The sequence below is a fragment of the Harpia harpyja genome, chromosome 3 (genome assembly GCF_026419915.1).
Source record: "Harpia harpyja isolate bHarHar1 chromosome 3, bHarHar1 primary haplotype, whole genome shotgun sequence".
Classification (NCBI taxonomy): domain Eukaryota; kingdom Metazoa; phylum Chordata; class Aves; order Accipitriformes; family Accipitridae; genus Harpia; species Harpia harpyja.
The window spans coordinates 65,349,056-65,368,004 of NC_068942.1; the positions used below are offsets into that span (position 1 = coordinate 65,349,056).

Consider the following 18,949-nt stretch of genomic DNA (forward strand, 5'->3'; position numbering starts at 1 on the left):
CAGTAAGTTAACTGATTGCTCACCATTGATATTATCAGCCAAATGATTCATCATAGATCCAGACTCACATGCTTCAATATAAAACACCATCTATAAAATAAATCAGAGACCTTAAGAAATTCCATGAGGAAATGGAGAAAAGTTGGCCTGTACTGCTATCCCTGAAACAAAAGCTATCCATAATGCTACAAAATAAAACACAAAAGCAAATAGATAAATTTTTCATTTTGGGGAACTAAACTATGTGGAAAGGGGAGACAATCACAATGAAAAGATGCTATTAATCTCTATAGAGTCCACAGGGATCTACTGACTAATGTACAAAGCACAAATCAAATATACAGTCACTCTTCAAGCACAGCAACGTACCACTATTGAATGTAGTATTTCTGGAACCAATGGCCATTTATGTGTTCCTAAATACAGCATGCCATAGTAGAGAGATTACCACAGAAAGTTGCTTAAAAAAGGCAAGCTACTAAAATGTTCAAAATAATAGTTTTTCTGCTTAAAACTACATGTGATGAAATATATGCACAAAATTTTCTGACAAGAGTTACAGTCTCTTAAACTATATTAGTAACTGTAAGAGAAACATGAGGTATATACAAACTTCCTGTAGTAACAGCGCAGTCTGAAGTGAACAAAGCACAGGAAGAAAGAGTCAGATAGATATTATGAGGGTGTAGTAGTTACGGATGTTATTTCTCCACCGTTGGTCAGAATATATACCGTTACCAAAAGGCAGTATGCTACATCTCAACATCAACTGCAAATATACAGTAAACTAAAAATGGAAAGAGAAAATTTGGAAAGGATCAATCTTTTTAAGTGCAAAATCCTAATTCAAATTTCATCGCATGGCAACAGCTTCCTCCTGCTTTAAACAACTCTCAAAATAAAGACAAATCTCTCTCTCTTCCATGCCAGCTGCTCTTCCAATCTCACAACTTCTGATATGCTTGTTTACCTTCCGGTATTTTTTGTGATGATACATGTACCAAATAGTCTTATTCAAGTCCTTCACATGAAGCTGTAAAATAAGAAGGCTTGTATTAAAACGACTTATGTTCAACAGACACACAATTCACTTAATAGGAATAAATACTAACTGTTGTGAATATGTATACTGTTTCCCATTAAATATAACCATTGCTTTGCCCTTCTGAAATACAAAGTTCTAGTATTTACCACTCAGGAAACGATGAGTAATGGTCCCAGATGATATGTATAGTGCACCAGAAAGCCAAGTCATACCTGTGTGAAACAGTCTGCTTGGACCACCAAAGTCCAGTGAAATATTAAGTGACAAAACTTAATTTCAACTGAATGCTTCAGATTCAAACTGTAAAAAATCCAAACTGTGGTGATGAGAATATTGCTCTTTTTCTGCCTCCCCCCTCAATATGGCAGTGCATCAAATATTTTTGTGTTTTACATTTATTACTTATTATTTTAGTATGTCACTAAAAGGATGTTTTTTATGACAAAGTAATCCCACAAAATGCTTACATCGTCATCAGGAAAAGCCAGAAGTCCTGGAGCTCCATGGTCAGTGAAATAAACAAACACGTGATCCTTGGGACCACTGTAATGAAAAAATTGCAAATTCTTTCTAACCACTCCAACCTAATCTTCATTAAAACAACAATCATCTGCTTCTCAGTGCCAAGACATGTCAATATTTGAAAATAATACAGCTGAAGCACCTCCTCCTCTTGGTAATATTTTTTTCCTCCCAAAGCATACTACTTTGGGTGCTTAGGAGAGGAGGTGAGTGTCTGCAAAAGGAATGAAAACAGGGATATAGGCTAATCCCTCAAGCATGGGGAATATGGCAATTATACTTCATGTTTCAAACTGTAAACCGATTGCTGGTGAGGCAGGGGCTGGTACATCGAGTATGGTGGGAGCGCAATTGTTTTTTAATGCCTATCTGAAGAATCTGTTATACTGTGGGCATTTGTAGCAGTCTGGTAAAAAAGGAATGCTTTTATAACTAAGTTATATTGAGGCACCAGTAACACAGGGATAAACCATAAAAACTTCTTTGATAAGATCCTTAGGTATGTTTATGTACTACCTTGCTGTGATCTGCATGGCCATACTTAGCCAAATCAGTGTCAGCCTACATCTCCATGAAGAATTGATGCATATACAAACTCACCCATTAGGCTAGATTGGCATTTGAACTACGTGGCTCTGCAATCGGTTGAGCGCTGCATGCTCACAGGCTTTGATTCCCTAATGTCTGTGTAGTACACTGTTTGCCGTAGATTTTTATTGCACTCTAAATCAAACAGATCACGTTTGGGTGATATTAAGGTCTTGCCCTAACAGCCAAATCTGCAAAAGGATTTTGCTTTTAAACTGGGACAATTAAATATAAAATATTGGAAAAGATTGGAAACAGTCCCTAAGCCCTCCTCTTTTCCTCTGTTATCAGTGGTCCAGAAATCCATATTTGTCCTTGCTCTTTCCTGTCTGCAAAGAGGTATGACTGCAGCAGCTCAGGGGAATATCATCCAACCTTCTGCCTGGCCAATAACCTGCGGGAACAACCTGGAAGACAATCTAGAAGCCTTCTGGGCAGAGGATAATTGAGTTCTTGTTCCACCCAAGAGCAGAAGTCAGGCCATTTGGAAATTCACACAACAGTGCCTAACAAAGAAGGGCTGGGTGTTACTTTTCTGGCTCCCACCCTTGACCTTAAGTGCAAAAAATTCAACCAAGGTGAAATGTAAATAACTAGGACTTTTATATGTGGGTTCAAGTTGTCTTCCTGAGTAGCTAAGAGTCTTAGGCCCTCTGCATAGCCACTCCCTTATTTAACTTGTAACATCAAGCTTTCACAGGTGAGGTGTGCTCTGAAGTACTTTTAACAAAAAATGCTTTATAGTCACCTCTTGACTCATTCCAGCTACTAGAAGAGAACAATCTAGTAAATGTGCAGCAATTTAATAAGTTTTTGCCTACATGCCTTGCATATATCAGCTTTTCAGGATGAAGTTTAAACAGTTGAGAGCAATAGCTTATTCGACTGCTATCCTGTTCCTTCTTTTTTTTCTTCTCCCCAATACCAGGGCAGAATTCTTCTGTTCTGTTTCATTGCTTTGCCTCTGAAATTAAACTGTCAGGTGAAGATAGGCATTTACACAATTTTTCTTTAACTAGGTTAGTCCCTCCAAATGGTCAAATTTAAATTCTTAAAGGTTTTACAGGAAATACTGTACACAGAAAAATATAACATCATATAACTCTCTACCAGCAGTACTGAGTCAGAAATATAACACACCTTAGTAAACAGGCATCATACTTTCATATCTCAAACTCTGTAGAAGCAAGATGAATAACTGACACCAGGTATCTTTCCAAGAGGTCTTCTAATTAGGCCCTCAAATATATTGCTTTTATTCTTGAATCATCTAAATTATGTAAGCCTTTATAAACTACACCCATTAATTATAGATCTTACATTCTACTTAGCCAGTCTACAATTTATTATTATTCATATATTAGAATATTGCCAAACTTACAATCATTTGTGTAACTTAGTTTACAAATACCTTAAGCATAATACATCAATTACAAGGTTAATTGCTTATAATGCATTTTCAATCTCAAAGATTTTTTTGTGTTAAATACAAACCATAATTCCATTTCAATACCTTCAAAGCCTCAATAACCTTACATCTGCCACAAAGAGCAAGGCTGGGATTAGACATGCAATTCTTTCAGCTGATGAACTATTTAAGCTATCTCTGTCCCTCTGCCACTGACTGCTAAGTCTCACCGCTTCAGGTGACTAATACAACTGTTCATGTACATTAAGCCAAGCCTTAGGAAACCCTTTCTAGAGGTCTCCAAACCTTAATAAAATGCTCTTTGAAGAGACACTCTTGCAAAAGATAATAGTCTAAATAACAAATACCTTAATAAAGTTGATACTATCCTCTTCAGTTTTTATACCTTAATCTATACTGGACTCCATGCCCGTCAAATATCAGCAGTTGCTTCTTGGTGCCGTATAGTTTAAGAAACCAGAACCATTGTATTTCTAATGTGAATGACCTGCAACTGCCATCAATAGTCTTGCTGGATTCTCAAGTTGCTCTAATTTACCCTCTTCTTTTGTTGAAATCAGTGCCTATGTAAAACTACACATGCAATTATTTTCTAAATTAAACTTCTCTTACCTTTTCAGTACTTTTCCTGATCCCACGCCCTTCATTGCTTCCACATCTCCTCTGAGAACAGCAAGGAAATTCTTTGGAGTAACATCCTAAGGATTTAAGAGGATTAAAGTTAAATCTGATCATAAAAACAACAACAAAACCTTCATTTAGAAAGATGGCTTCTGAGAGTCAGAATCCATGCATGGATGGCAAGTTTAGCTGGCCATCCTTTCAATCCATCATTATATAATGTATTAGCCACTGATGACTCACTCGGATACTGAATCATGAAACACCAAGTGATTGGATTACTGTTCTGATTTAATGAAACAACTAGTCTTAAACAGCTGATCTTCAGATTGAGTTAGAACATTCATGAATGCAAGACTTTTCCTCATTTTATTTTGTGTGCCAGCACAGAAAGAGTGTAAGGGTTTACTTTTATGACCACTGCTTCACTTCAAATCATCTATTGTTTATATTCATCTTATGAACACCAAACTTCATGCCAAACCATGCAGGTGAATAAGCTGGAGGCTTTATACTATGTGCATTTTGCAGTGTAAGCTACAGGCTGGAAGAATTTATTCAGAGCATTGGCTAATGCTGAACCTCTCCTGGGGAATGGTGTTTCATTCCTACCTCCTTTGTATAGTCCTTGGGCACTCCAGCATACACATCTGTGCCATTAGGTCTATTGATGACAATGCCTTTTGTTGGATTTCTGAAAGTTAAATGGAACATAATATGAAGAATTAGCCATGTGCCACACAATGACCACAGAACAACTAGGAAACCATTTAAACTGTCCTGACTGGCAGCTTGCCTGAGAGAGAGTATGGGTACTTGCACCATGTGTCATTAAGTGATTTCAGACTACAACGGCCTTTTCACTTCAGTCAGTTACATATGCTTGCCTCAGGTGTCCTTACCCTCAGAGTACCTTCAAGTATCCCGCCTCAGATCACGTTGATTAATGTGAAGATGTAGGTGGGTGGTCTCTTATACTATCATCTCTCCACTTTCAGCCTTGCCTTTACTCCCCTTTACTCTTTGCTCCCAGTGCTGCTGTGCATGTGAAGTCCGCTGATTTAAGTTGTCTCAGAATTAGAGGCTGTATAACTGAACTGTTTCATATAGAAAGCAATGATACGCTCTAGACAGTCACCAAGAATGGGACTGTTCACTTCTTTGCTGAATATACATTCTGGGAATTAATCTGATAACGTCCTTTCAAAAAAGCCCTGCAAGTCATATATGGAGCTTCCCTACGTTTGTGGTTTTAGGCTACTTATCTGCTGTAAACTGTTATGCCTGGGAGTTCAGATCACTTACTCTCCTGCCAATGAAGCTCTACAGTCCTCAGTGCCACAACTGATGCTGAGTTGTGGAGTAAGGCTTAGAAAGCTTGTGAGCACATTTCAAAGGACAATTATTGTTCTGATGGATAAAACGCCTCTATGCATATCACAGGTGGTTTTAAAGGCTTTTCTTACAACTACTACAAACTCAAAACACATTGATGACTATGTCATGTTTGTAGTAACCATACAGTTTGTGACTAGTGCACATTCATCACTTACTCATCATTATCAGCAATGTCATCATACATCATGACAATGATCTGTTCATCAGGAATTCCATTTCGGTGGACAATCTGGTACGCATGGCACACGTCTGCCTGAAATTAAGCAGATTTTCATTACTAGCTTTAACAGAGATTTTACCTTTGAGACCAGAAGAAAAACAGCTTTGCAGGCCTAAGAGCAGCCTATTGTCCAAAAGAAACTGCACTCAAATATAAGAGATTGAGGCTTGCTAGAGGGCTGAAATGCACTGGTTAACCCAAAACTCAGTGTTTGTAGTTGCATTAGTAATAGAGACTATGATTAAAATCTCTCTCATTTACCTGTTTTGATTTCTTATTTAAACAGAAACCAGAAGTTACTTCAGACTTGGTACAGGTAACAAAATTTAACAAAAGGTTCTCAGCGATGTTCTGCATTCTGTGAGAAAATCTAAATGAAAACCTTGTGCACTGACACACAAATCCAAAGTGTGCCAAGCAGAAGAAGAGAGTTGGATTTCCACCAATTTCAATTAGTTCTGTACCAAGCCTGAATGACTAAGCATCAAAGACTGTCCTTGGCTTAAGCAAGTATGGTTTACCAATCTCATCTCTGCAAAGATGTTATTAGATCTTTTACTAGATGGTTTACTAGATGAGAATTTTGGTTAAGGAAAATTTCCTTTTTAATTATGTATTTCTTATAGAGTAACACTGAAGCAACTTCAGGGCAGGAAAACAGATTTCAGTGGAAAACAGAATTGCAGAGTTTCTATTCAGGCTCTTTTCCTGACTTGTACAGGATATGAATAAGCAGATTTCTTTTACAGAGCCACCTTCCCATGATGCAGAAATAACAATACTCATCAAAGTGATATTACAGTAAATGCAAACCTCTATCAGAATGCTGAATTCTTAGTAACCCCAGACCAAATAATTCTCTTCTTTCAGACTTGCAGTCTGTGAATGGCCTAATAGGATATCAACAATCATTCCTAAACTCTAGAACTACAACCTACCACATGCTAGAAAAGCTGTGCAGATTTAATGGAAGAAATCTCACCTAACAAATGCTCCAAATGCAGGCAAGAAACTAGCTTTAAAGCTTACTTCTGTTGCACTAATCTAATTTGCTAGTTTGTAAACCAAACTGAAGTGGTTTAAGTGGACCTACATAAGTTCAGATGACTGAGGAGTATTAGTGATTTTGATTATTTTAACTGAAAGGAGAGCGTAAAATCCTGTCACTTTATAATCCTTGGTCTGTGTGGCTGAAGCTGAACAGAGAGGGTAGTTGTGCAAGATTCTGGGAAGGGTAAAGCACATTGAACGCTAGTGAACTCTCCAGCAGCAAAATCTCTTCATGTGACTAACCCTGAACATTAAATTGTCCTTACTAAAGCAGTTCCATTTCCTACTACGCAGGTCAGCCTACATTCTCTTTCACCTACCCCAGACAATCTCTACTGTTTATAGTTCTCCATTTCCCTGTATGTTATTATACTAGCTGCTGCCTCAACAAGTCAAAAGGTAGAGATTAAACAGAGTCATAAAGGCATCACATATAATATGAAACAGGAGAGTGCTGATTTGACCAAACACGTATTTGATTTTCAGAAGCAATCTAAGCAAAAGTAGAAGAAAACACTAATCAGGGCATCTCTACACTGATTGATGAGTAGATCATAGATTCCCTCTCACTCTCAAGACATAATACACTTCTGGTATGCTGACAGGAACAGTTACAGGCTGGCAACACACGGAAACGCTTAGGCATACTATAGCAATATAAAATGAACATATTCAACTAGCAAGTGTCCATGCTCCCACAGATGTGTGGCTGGCCAGTAGGGACTTCAGAGGTGTTTTGAATTAATACCAAAGTACTCCAAATTAGTTAAGCTTTGTAAAGGCATATCATCAGCTTTTTTTGTCTCTTCTCTCCTTCCTTCCAAGTCATTGACTGTTTGCTCACTATGTCCTGTCTTAGTAAAGTAGACATTGATGGTAAATTTAAATGGGTTAAATTCCCTAGTGTGGAGGGAAATAGATCAATGTAATCAATTCCCCCTCAACCTTAACTTATGCCTGTTTGGGGATCGTCCCAGCCTTTTAAGGCTTTTGCTAAAGAACTGTACCTGCTGGTAGCATAATGATATCACCAACATAGGCTAGAGCAGCAAAAACATGTTTTGCTGCTAAAACTCCCCAGGTTAAAGTAGGACAGTTCTGAGCAAATGGTTGGGTTTTTTTGCAAAAAATTAGCTGACCTGACTATCCACCTTTGATGTTGGTCACATGCTCCTCCTGTTCCCTCTGTACATTTAAAAAAAACCACCAAAACTCTATAAAAACAGAACAGAAACAGTCTGCTGCTAGAGTAGGGAGGCATATGTGAATCTAGAGTACTTCCTGTTGACCTGTAACTGCCTCTCAAATACTGCTGTTTGAGCCTTGTTTCTTCCAGAAATATTTCTGGCTTATCTGTACCTGTAAACCACTCTAAAAGAGACAGCTAATATTGCTCCAGATCTCTTGTTGGTGTTATTCTTGTTGGTTTAGTATGTGAAATGAATGCTATGAACATTTACTGGATAAATCATCACTAAATGCAAATCACACTTTTGTGGCCATGATTTGGGGTGGGTAGCAGCTGCCCTGCACAGAAGAATAGAAGAGGAGAAGGTGTAGCTGTATAGCTGCTACTGCACAACTGACTTCACATGCCAGCTCCAAAATGGACACTGTTAATGGCATGGTTCAGACCTTTCATCCCCAGGTTAGTCTAAACCCGTTGCTACCTTAGCAAATTTTTATGGAAGATCTATGCTTAAATCCCCTTAAATAATTAACTCCTAGATTTTGAAAGCATAGGGATCAGAGGGGGAATTCCCTGGTTTTCCTGGGGTGGGCACTTTGTTTCCCAAAAGGTACATTGGGGGAAATTCTGAAATGCAAAAAAACCCCAAACACCCCAACCTTCCTCTGCCATACAGCTGTTGACACATGTGAGTGAGACAGCTTTCAAGTAGGTTGCTTGGGGGGGTGGATTTTTGGAAAAATCAAATTGTTTTATGACACATGCACGCATAAATAGTTCCTAAAAGGAAAAGCTTGGACTTCTGTGCAATTGGTTATTCTGGTCTTATGACTGCTAGGTTCATGGCTAAAAAGCATGTGTAATGAACTGTCAGCTTCATTGCAAAGTGGCACTGTTCCCATTACACGTACACTGAAATGCCACGGCCTAAGAAAGAACGAAGTCTAATATATGAGCATGGTAGAAGAATATGTCTGAAATGCCAACCATGTTTCATTCCCTTGCTTGAACATACATCAGTGAATCAGCCAAAAAACTATAAAACTGTATTAAGAACTTAGGAAAGGTTTTCCCATAGCTTCAGTTACAATTTTGTAAGCACAGTGAGGAAATGTTAATTGAAACCAAGTAGCCAAGGCAATCCTTAATGTCTGTTACCTGCAAGACCGGAGAATTCAGATCTGTCCTGGAATAAGATACTGCTCTGCTTGGTAGTGTCCAAAACCCTGAATATAAATAGAGTCCATGGCCCATAAAGCTCAGTAAGTATAAGACTAAAAACAACAACTAAAAACAGACCCATGTACACAAATCCAAATGTTTTTATTTTCAGCTATTTTTCTCCTCAAGTATGTACTCCACCTTTAGTAAGACTGTGTTTCACATCAGGCTTTTCCATTGACTATGTCTTTTGGCATATCCAGAAAGCATTGGTCTGTCTCTCTTTCTGATTTGTTTGTGAAGCCAGCTTTACATTTGAGTTAACTGGTACGATCATCTCTCAGGAGAGGCAGAAGTATATGCAATTCTACTTCTCTTGAGGAGAACTAGTTTGTTGGCTCATTCTCTAAATCTGCCAGTAGCATTTAGTGCTGTATTTGCTCATATATGTCACTAAGCCTTCCAGAGATGTATCATCTAGCTCTTTCAATAGTAGAGAGCTGAACCACTTTCCCAGGGAATGAGGGGAGTACTCTTTCTGGTATGTATTGAGTGCTTAGTTGCATTTAGGGAATATCAGCCAGTCTGGTAATAAAAAAGCTGCTACAGAGAAGGCAGAATAACTGCTGAGGAGCAGAGAGGAGTATGTCGATAGTCCTTCCAAAGACCAAGCAACTCTAATCAGAAACACTAAGATATGGGTAAAAACACCAAAGAACTGAGAAGCTACAAGCATAAGGCAATATGCAAGCTAGCTTTGCAATGACAGTAAACCTATCACATTGGGCTGTATACTACTCAAAACAAAATTTATTTTAGGAACTTGATGATATAAATGTCTAAGTTTAGATCATCCTGATTAGGAAACAGTCCCGGTTCAGCCATCACAGAGGAAACAAGTGCCTGCAAGGTGTGAATCTCACTCACAGATATAAGTGCAAATGGTGTTTTTTTCCTTATCTTGTCTACACTTGAGGTTTGCACTACTGATAGTGGATCCTGACCACTGACAGCTGAATTACAAGTCTTAGAAGGAGTTTCAGATTCCTTGAGGTTACAGGTGCAAACTTAGCATTTACAGGGTCTGCACAGTCTTTACAAACTTACTGTTCATGGGGTCTGTACAGCATACAATGATGGACTACTTTCCCCACAAATTTTCAGGTATGAAATTAGGGACATTTTTGAAGGTGTAATATTCTTCTCCTTTTATGGTTGTTTAGTCAGATGAACACATCCTGCTGTCAGGTAACTATTGTGGAAGGCAACAGAGTATGTTTTGACTATGTTGTGTGCAGACAGCGTGCAAAACAACTGGAGCTCACAAAATATAAATGTAATACGAACATGCAACATCATGTACTAACTGTACCCTGAACAGCTGAACTGAGCAATTGAAATCCAAAGATGTGTCAGCTGAGGTCCCAAATTACAAAGGGCTATCATGAGTGCTTAGTTGCATGTAGGGAACAGCAACCAGTCTAGTAATAAAAAACAGTCACATTGAGTAACTACTTAGAGGAACATTCACATCTACAAATTCACTTGTACACAGGCTAGATCAGAGAAGTTCTAAGGAAAAAAGGTGATAGAAGAAAGGAGGAAAGTAAATTAGAGTACAACATATTTTCTTCTGCAGTTTCTCCCTTGGAAAGCAAAAAATTACACAAGTCTGCAATCCTGGAGCACTGCTTTGCTTTCTGACAGTACAGGTATTATTCTACTGAAAAATAACATGCGTTTCTGCAGGTGTTCACTATGGAATGACTTCAATGATGGATGAAGCACAGAACTGGAAGTCCAAGTCCTATTCCTGGTGCCACTGCAAGTGACAAGCAAATAATTTAAATACTTAGAGTGCTTTTGCTTCCACCACTGGAAGGTAGGGAGTACTATCACACGCAAAGACATGGTGATCAGTCTGCATAATGTTTCCAAAAATCTGTTATAACTCCTGAGATTTCTGTAGTACCTTTCCTCCTCTGTATAACTCTCCTAAAAGTCTATAGTTCAGCTTGTTTTGCTGGGAACAATTTTCCCCAATTTTTTTATACCGGAGGCACCCTTCTCTGGATTACGCTTCGTAGCACACACAAAGTGGATTTTCCACGACTAACTGCTGGGTCTGTCTCACAGTATGCCCCCCAACACGGGCGCTCATTTTTGCCAGGCCCTTAAGGCTGGCCACAAAAGGCCGCTAGGCAAGATGGGACAGGCTGCTGATGCACTGCATCTTCTGGGAATTGATTCTTTTAGTAACAAGTTAGAGGCACAGTGTCTTGCCCAAGACAGGTAAGTAGCAGCTCAGCACTGTCCTGAAGGATCCTTCACACAGACTCTTTCATTTTATGATGCTGATTTCATGACTTCGATAGGATTATTAGTGGTGTTCTAACTTTCTTTTTTTCAAAATATTAATACTGTACCTGAACCAAGCAGTAGAGGTTAAAATACAAAAATTTCTAGGATTGAAATTCAGAACAATCTGACATTGCAGATATTTTGCATTGTTGGTTGACATTATCTTCAAAATGAAGGTGTTTAAAGAAATCCCATTCTCATTTTTCTAACCTTGAAAAGTAATTACTTAATAACTGTCTGCAAAGCATGACCATACTCAAAAGTTAATTTGCTTCTGTGAAACTGGCATGTTCAAAAGACTTACTGTTGGACACAAATATGTAAGTGTGCATCTTCTGTTCTTCATAACTCCATTACACCTGGCAGATACACTTGCCATTGAAGGCTCACTGACAGAAAGGTTAAAAACTCTATGCTTAGGCAACTGTAGAAAAGGAATTCTCATGAGCCACAGCTTCAAAAACATAGTTTTATTTAAAGAATGAATGTTGCGGTATTAACTCCTCCTAGAGTGGAAGGGAGCCAACAAGACTGGTTATACAGCAATAGCAACAACCAGAGCACAACTCAGTAATTATATTTAGACACCCCTGGGCAGGCAGTGATCAAGTACAACGCTAGTATTTTTATAATTGTTTTCCAATTTCAACTTTAAAAATCTTTTTTTTAAGATTTAATTTGAAATAGGAATAGTTTATATTAAGGCTGTAATATTCTAACTATGGTTATCAGGTGATAGCTACAGTGCAAGGAGCTGGCAAAATCCCTAAAACCAGTTTGTCAAAGTGTTGAGCTAGCATTTGCCAGTAACAGGTTCTTCTTCAGATGCAACAAGGTTGTCAGTCTGGTTCATTTAGTTTTAAGCTCATCACTGTGCTGAAAGTTACAAACTGATTGTGAGCTGAAGGGGAGGAGAAACATAAACATAAAACCCAGGTGCCCAACACATGGAAAGCTCATTTCTTCCTCAGTCAACAGAAACAGAGAGGATGAAGCCTCCCCAGATTTTACAAGTGGTTACATTAAAAATAATAAATACTTTAAAAGTTTCAGTGTTCAGCAGATCAGCTGTACCCCATACATTTAATACAGTTTAACTTTTAAAATGCTGGTTTTGTACCCTAGTGTTTCAATCTCTGTTTGAGTTCACCTTAACCAACAATAGTCCAGTAAACTATTTTTTTAACATTTAGAAATATACAAATGTATACATAAATCAGAATTAAATGGACCCTGTTCTCCAGGAAAGCATGAGGTAGTTTCAATTTTAGAGTGTTTAAGTATAGATTAATCTGTTTAAGGGATCGTCCAAGAATTCCCCAAAGGGAAAAACTGCTGTAGTCTCCTGACTGCTGATTCTAAGTCTTGAACTTAATCAGAGTTAAGTCACTTGGATTTAATCCTGTCCATCCTGATACTCACACTCAGACCACAATTCCACAACACATTGGCCCTGACAGCAGTGTCAAACTCAGGAATTCCTGTTCCCTTTTCTTCTCTTTCTGCCACTCACTCTGATCCCTGCACCCCAGTGCACCATATCCTTGTTGTGCCAACTCAACTCTGAGGCCATGCTGTTGAACACAGTGAGAAAACCAATTCAGGTTAAAAAGAACCCCCTTCTGCATGTCCTCCACCCCACAAAAATACACTGTGCATTTGCAGCCTTCGCAGATTTTTTAACTGGAGAAAAGAAAGGGAGCTTTTTTGTAACATAAGGAAAAGAGGAAAACAAATGGAAAGAAACATGCATGTGTCTCAAAATGAGGTTTAATTCTAGACATCATTTGTTCACCTGCAAGTTGGGGTCAGATCCTCTAGCCTAGTAATACAATATTTAGCCTAAATGATACAGGTCTCCCAGGATGCAGAAGCGTGATTAGAGGAAGAATACTGCTCCTCCTGCTAATCATAGCTTTTCAAAAGATGAAAGGCTGAACAAAGTTGTAAGCAAAAAAAAAATTGAAATAGCAAAAAGAGCAGTGGAGGGGAATTCTTGGGGTTAGAATAACAAGAATTAAGACCAGGCTCTGAGCGAATCTTGTTGCTGTTTGTTTTGAAAACTTCACACACTCCTGGAAATCTAGAAGTAAAAAGACTTGCCCAAATGACAGAAGGGCTGAACTAGTCTAGGCAGCTATCATCTCCCTGCAAGTCCCAGAGCAGGCATCTTCTGGAGTGTGGCCAGCATCAGCATGCGGGACCATCAGTCCTTACCTGGTGTCGATAGTTGTACCAGCCATTCGAACCTGCAACAATCACCACCCAGTGCTTGCCTCCATCTTCAGGTTCTTCCATGGGGAACGTGCTGATGCCCAGAGCACAGCCCAGCAGCACAACTGCTTTCAGTATCATCCCTCTTCTTTATTTACTCCACAAATGGGAGAAAAGAAAAACCCTAATGAAGAAGTTTGAGAGAATTACATCAGAGGACATCAGTCAAAAATAAAACAAATGCAAAACAAACATCAGTAGTATCATAACTAGAAGCTTTTCTTGCTTGTGGGGTTTTTGTTGTTGTTGTTTTACAGACCATTCAACCCACAGTACAATTCCTGGTCATATCTTCCTTTAGCACCAAGCTGCTACTAGTTATAAGAGTTTTTCTGTCAGCTTTCAAATCTGACTGAAAGCAAATCTGAATAGGACAACCAAGTCTTTCAGCTCCCTCTGGTTGTTTTGTTCTATAATAGCTGGTAATGAATAAGCCTCAAATACAAAGCAAGCCTCTCTATCAAGTAGGTCACAGATAAAACTATTCTCTTGGTCTCTACTTATGTAGTTCCCTGGTTTCCACTCACTGGCAATTAACCCATTATTATAGTCAAATCCCGGGTGATATAGGCACAAGGATGCGTAGACATGGAGAACTGCTTGGGAGTTGGAAGGTCAGAGTGTCACAAAAGCCCTCTGTGCCCACAATGCCAGAGAGGATGGAGAGAGGCCGTGCTGCTGTTCTGCACAAGATACAGCCCTAACGGCTGGGGGGAAGTGCAGACTGCGAGAGTCTCATGCTATTTGTGCAACCTGTTATGCTAGTGGAGAGCAAATGTGAACCAGTACCACATGAAAGAATGTTATTTTCATCTCTTTTGCACAATGGTTAAGCGTTTGCACAAGGTGCATGGTGAGAGAATTGGGTCTGAGCCTGTGGACGACAAATTCAGAAAAGGAGAGCCAGAGAGGAGGTTTAAGCCCATGTAGAAATGGCTCTTTCTACTTTCTTGAGAGGACTAAAAGTAGTGTCCCCACTAGTGAAATTCCCGAGCACCTTGATTGTCTGATAAAGTGTTTGCTCTAAAAGTAAACAATCTGGCCATATCTAATCAAAGGTTTGCTTTTTGGTTTGGGGTTGGGGGGGGGGGGGGGGGGGGGCAGGTTATGTATATTGGTCACAGTTTCAGGTCTGCTGCACCCAGTGTGTAAATCATAAAGCAAACTCCCGTGAAGAATTGCATGCTCTTGGCACATGCACAAATATTACATATTTCCTTAGGCACTAAGAGATGTGATTTTACACTGGCCTACCTACAAAAAAGAGATTCTGGAAGTTGATCATTGTTGCTATGTATGGAAGAGGTGTTGGAGTAAGAGGTAACTCTCCTTTAGCATGGTTTTCTCTGGAATAAAAGCTGGAAACTTCCAAGCCATATGACACGGTCACAAGGCACAATGTCAAAGCTGCCACTAAACCAAATAACTGAACAGTATCTAAGACAGCCTCAGCTCCCCACAATCAAAACCATCCATCTGCAGCCACTCAAATGAGGCTGGAACAGAGAAGTAGCCAGCTCACCTCCAAAGCAGTTGTGTACAGTGAAGACTGCTAACATAACATGTAGCATGGATCTTTCCAAGACTGGATCTCCTGGTCACTAAGACCAAGTCTTGCAGGCAGTAGTATGAAAAATATATTATATATGTATTTGGAAGTTGGGGTTTTTTTCTTTTTAACGGAGTTACCACAAAGTAAAGGAAGTCATGTTAGCATATCAGCTCCTATAGGAAGAGCTATTACCACACAGAAAAACTCCAGAACAGAATGGAAAAGAGAATGGAATGTTAAATGCTATGACACCATTTTTTCCAAAAACTCATTTGAATCTAGGAAACTTATCTTTCAGGAATAAGCCACTCCTGTCACTGACTACAAGCATGAGATTTGGGAGCAAGAACAATACATGATAATTGAACAATTTAGGGTTTGTGGAGTTATTAGCTACTTCAGCAGTTAAGTGGATATGAAGGAATAAGCAGAATTTTTCTGCAGTTTGATAGACAGTTATAATCTCTCATGTTGAGCTGGAACTGTAAATACTTGTCATTGTCGCCAATGACACGTGGCTTTGTATGGCAACTCTGCCTTGTCTATCTTGTCACTTCTTCAGATGATTAAGACAAATAACACACCAACAACTGTGCTGAAGACATATTGTGTTTACAACGTCCACAAAACCAGCCTATTCTCTTGCCCACAGCACAGCTAAGATTCAGACCAAGTTGTTTAAAACTTCTCTAAAGTGTCACAATATGCCATGGGCCAACAAGCCTATTCATTCCCAATATTCAGTTTCAGGTATATCTAACTCCTGAAATATTAGGCAAGAAAAGAAAATCAATATATTTGATCTGCTTAGGAATCTTAACCGCGTTTGACTTACTGGAATATGGAGACAAAGCACATGCAAACAGATCCCTCAGAGCTCAGTGAGAAGAAACTTTTTTCCATGTTCATTAAAGCATAACTTTTCATTTCTCCAACTAAAAACATTCCTTATATTTACATGAAAAATACAAAGATAAAATAAATGGTTCAAATGATTGCTGAAGGGCTGGAGATCCTTTCACATGATGCTTAGCTCTTGGAGATGTAAATCATCAATTCGAATCCAGGACATATATATCAATAGAAGCTGTGTTGCTGCCAGCTGTTCGCTGGGCCATATAACATGATGGCTAATTTCAAGGCAGATACTAGCAGACAGGTACCTATCACACAGAAACAGTCACTGCCACCAGCTGTCAGTTACTGATATATGATGCCACGGAGACTAAAGTAGCTTCAGAAAAAATACGCTATGGAAACATTTTGATGGGACTGTCCTGACAAGTTCACACTCCAGACTATACTAACACAGATCTACAGCTCTCAGGACCCCAGCCAGTACCCTCCGCACGGGGCCATGCTGTGCAGGATACAGGTGTACCAGATACCAGCCCTGCATTCTGCCTGCAAACAGGCCCACAACAGAAGAACGCAGGGCCAGATCAGGAACAAAGACTTAAGTTATCAAGCTCCTCAGGCAGTCCCTCCATGAGGAATTCAACAGCCTCCCATGTAGTATGCAGATACCCAGATCCTCAGGTTTCTCACCTCTGCTGAGATAAAGTTGTGAATGATGCAGAAGGCCCAGGGAAAAACAAACACACACGAAGAAACATTTGCATTGTATTAGAAAACCACATATGTTTTGTCATGGGTTATTTAGAATAGAAAAAACCTCCTTATTTATACTAATTAATGACATATAATCCCACTTATCTGTCTTTTCCTATACTATAATTAAGTCAAATTAACATCAGCAAGAAGGGGGAAAAAACCTAGACATACCACAATGCACTAATAAGTCATGTTTAAGAAATGCTCAGCTCCCCAAGGTTCTCTGAGCAGCACTTAAAGTAGGTTTAACCATTAAACACATATGCAGTGGGAATAGGTCTTTCATTGCTTGTTTCCAACTACTAAAAAAAAAAAATTAAAAAAACCCCCACCAATAAAAAACCCCAACCAACCCCCCTCATATTTCTGCTTGTATTATAGAAAGCCTTTGAGTGCTTAGGCAGGCAATTTAAAAGATTGTGTTCTGGATTATGTTGAATGAGTTCCTGACCTGCAGTTGAGAAGAGAAAGTTCCCATCACATGCTATGTCTTCAGGTCATATTCAAAGAGAAATCAGCTCACCTGACCAGCTTACCACAGGTACACAAAAAGCCTTTTTCTGAAAGCAAGGAATCAAAGATCTGTCACATGCAATCCTAAATGCATGCAGATTGAGACTACATGGAAGAGCTGAGAATTCACAAGATCATTTTAGAGGTTTGGCTGACCCCCTAAAATATAGTATAGAATAGAATCATCAAGTTTGGAAAAGACCTCTAAGATCATCAAGTCCAACCGTCAACCCAACACCTGTGCCCACTAAACCGTGTCCTACAGTGCCATGTCTATGCATTTTTTGAACACCTCCAGGGATGGTGACTCAACCACTTCCCTGGGCAGCCTGTTCCAATACCTGACAACCCCTTCATTGAAGAAATTTTCCCTAATATCCAACCTAAACCTCCCCTGCCACAACTTGAGGCCATTTCCTCTCGTCCTATCACCAGCCACCTGACAGAAGAGACCAACACCCACCTCACTACAGCCCCCCTTCAGGTAGTTGTAGAGAGCGATAAGGTCTCCCCTCAGCCTCCTCTTCTCCAGACTAAACAGCCCCAGCTCCCTCAGCCGCTCCTCATAAGACTTGTGCTCCAGGCCCCTCACCAGCTTGGTTGCCCTTCTCTGGACACGCACCAGCACCTCAATGTCTTTCCTGTAGTGAGGGGCCCAAAACTGAACACAGTACTCCAGGTGCGGCCTCACCAGTGCCGAGTACAGGGGACGATCACTTCCCTGCTCCTGCTGGCCACGTTATTTCTGATACAGGCCAGGATGCTGTTGGCCTTCTTGGCCACCTGGGCACACTGCTGGCTCGTATTCAGCCGGCTGTCGACCAGATGATTTGATCAGCTCTGCCTAGTCTTTCTGGTAGAAGAGTTCATTAACTTTGCTTTGGAGACCGTATCAGGAAAAAGGAACATCTCACAGACATAGCGGGTTCAGCATCAGATCTACATATGCAAAGCAACAGCATGTACACATGCAGGCAGGCTGCTGCACAGTTTGCACAGTCCCTGGAAGAAGCATGGCCAGAACTGGGTGGCTCTTGCCAGAACAATTCACTCAGCTCTTCAAACCTGTTTTTCCTGACAGAGGTACCCTGACCACTTCCCATTACATGGCTAGCACACATCTCTGACTTGATAAGAAAGGGATGCTTAAGAAAGACTACATCTAGAAGTGGCCGGCTGCTGCTAGAACAATTCTTCTGGTCAACAGCCTGTTCCCTGAGTTTCCCAACTTTCCTTTGGGAAACAGTCCACTAAGACCAAAACATCTTAGAACAGGATACCACCCTAAAGAAAGGAGTTTGAGTTGATCAAAGTATTTTCCACTAGTGTTTAGAGTGATGTTGACACTTTGGTAACTTAAACTTCAAATACCTCAAGGACAGCCTCCGAAAGCTATATAAACTGAAACCATA

At 39.7% G+C, this 18,949-nt stretch overlaps 1 protein-coding gene across 2 annotated transcripts in view; it reads right to left on the minus strand.

Annotated features, from left to right (window-relative positions):
- The window catches only part of LGMN (legumain), a 28,219-nt gene that overhangs the window by 7,012 nt on the left and 2,258 nt on the right, over positions 1 to 18,949 (minus strand). Inside the window, exons 1-8 of one of the 2 annotated variants that reach the window (XM_052783019.1) lie at positions 17,476 to 17,584; positions 13,802 to 13,982; positions 5,759 to 5,856; positions 4,818 to 4,899; positions 4,197 to 4,282; positions 1,513 to 1,588; positions 971 to 1,033; positions 24 to 90 (exon numbers count right to left, since the gene is read on the minus strand). In XM_052783019.1, the coding sequence (XP_052638979.1) occupies positions 24 to 90; positions 971 to 1,033; positions 1,513 to 1,588; positions 4,197 to 4,282; positions 4,818 to 4,899; positions 5,759 to 5,856; positions 13,802 to 13,939 (610 nt within the window). In that variant the 5' untranslated portion in view covers positions 13,940 to 13,982; positions 17,476 to 17,584. Of the gene's footprint in view, positions 1 to 23; positions 91 to 970; positions 1,034 to 1,512; positions 1,589 to 4,196; positions 4,283 to 4,817; positions 4,900 to 5,758; positions 5,857 to 13,801; positions 13,983 to 17,475; positions 17,585 to 18,949 lie in introns of those variants that run through there. The other variant, XM_052783018.1, reaches the window with a different exon arrangement.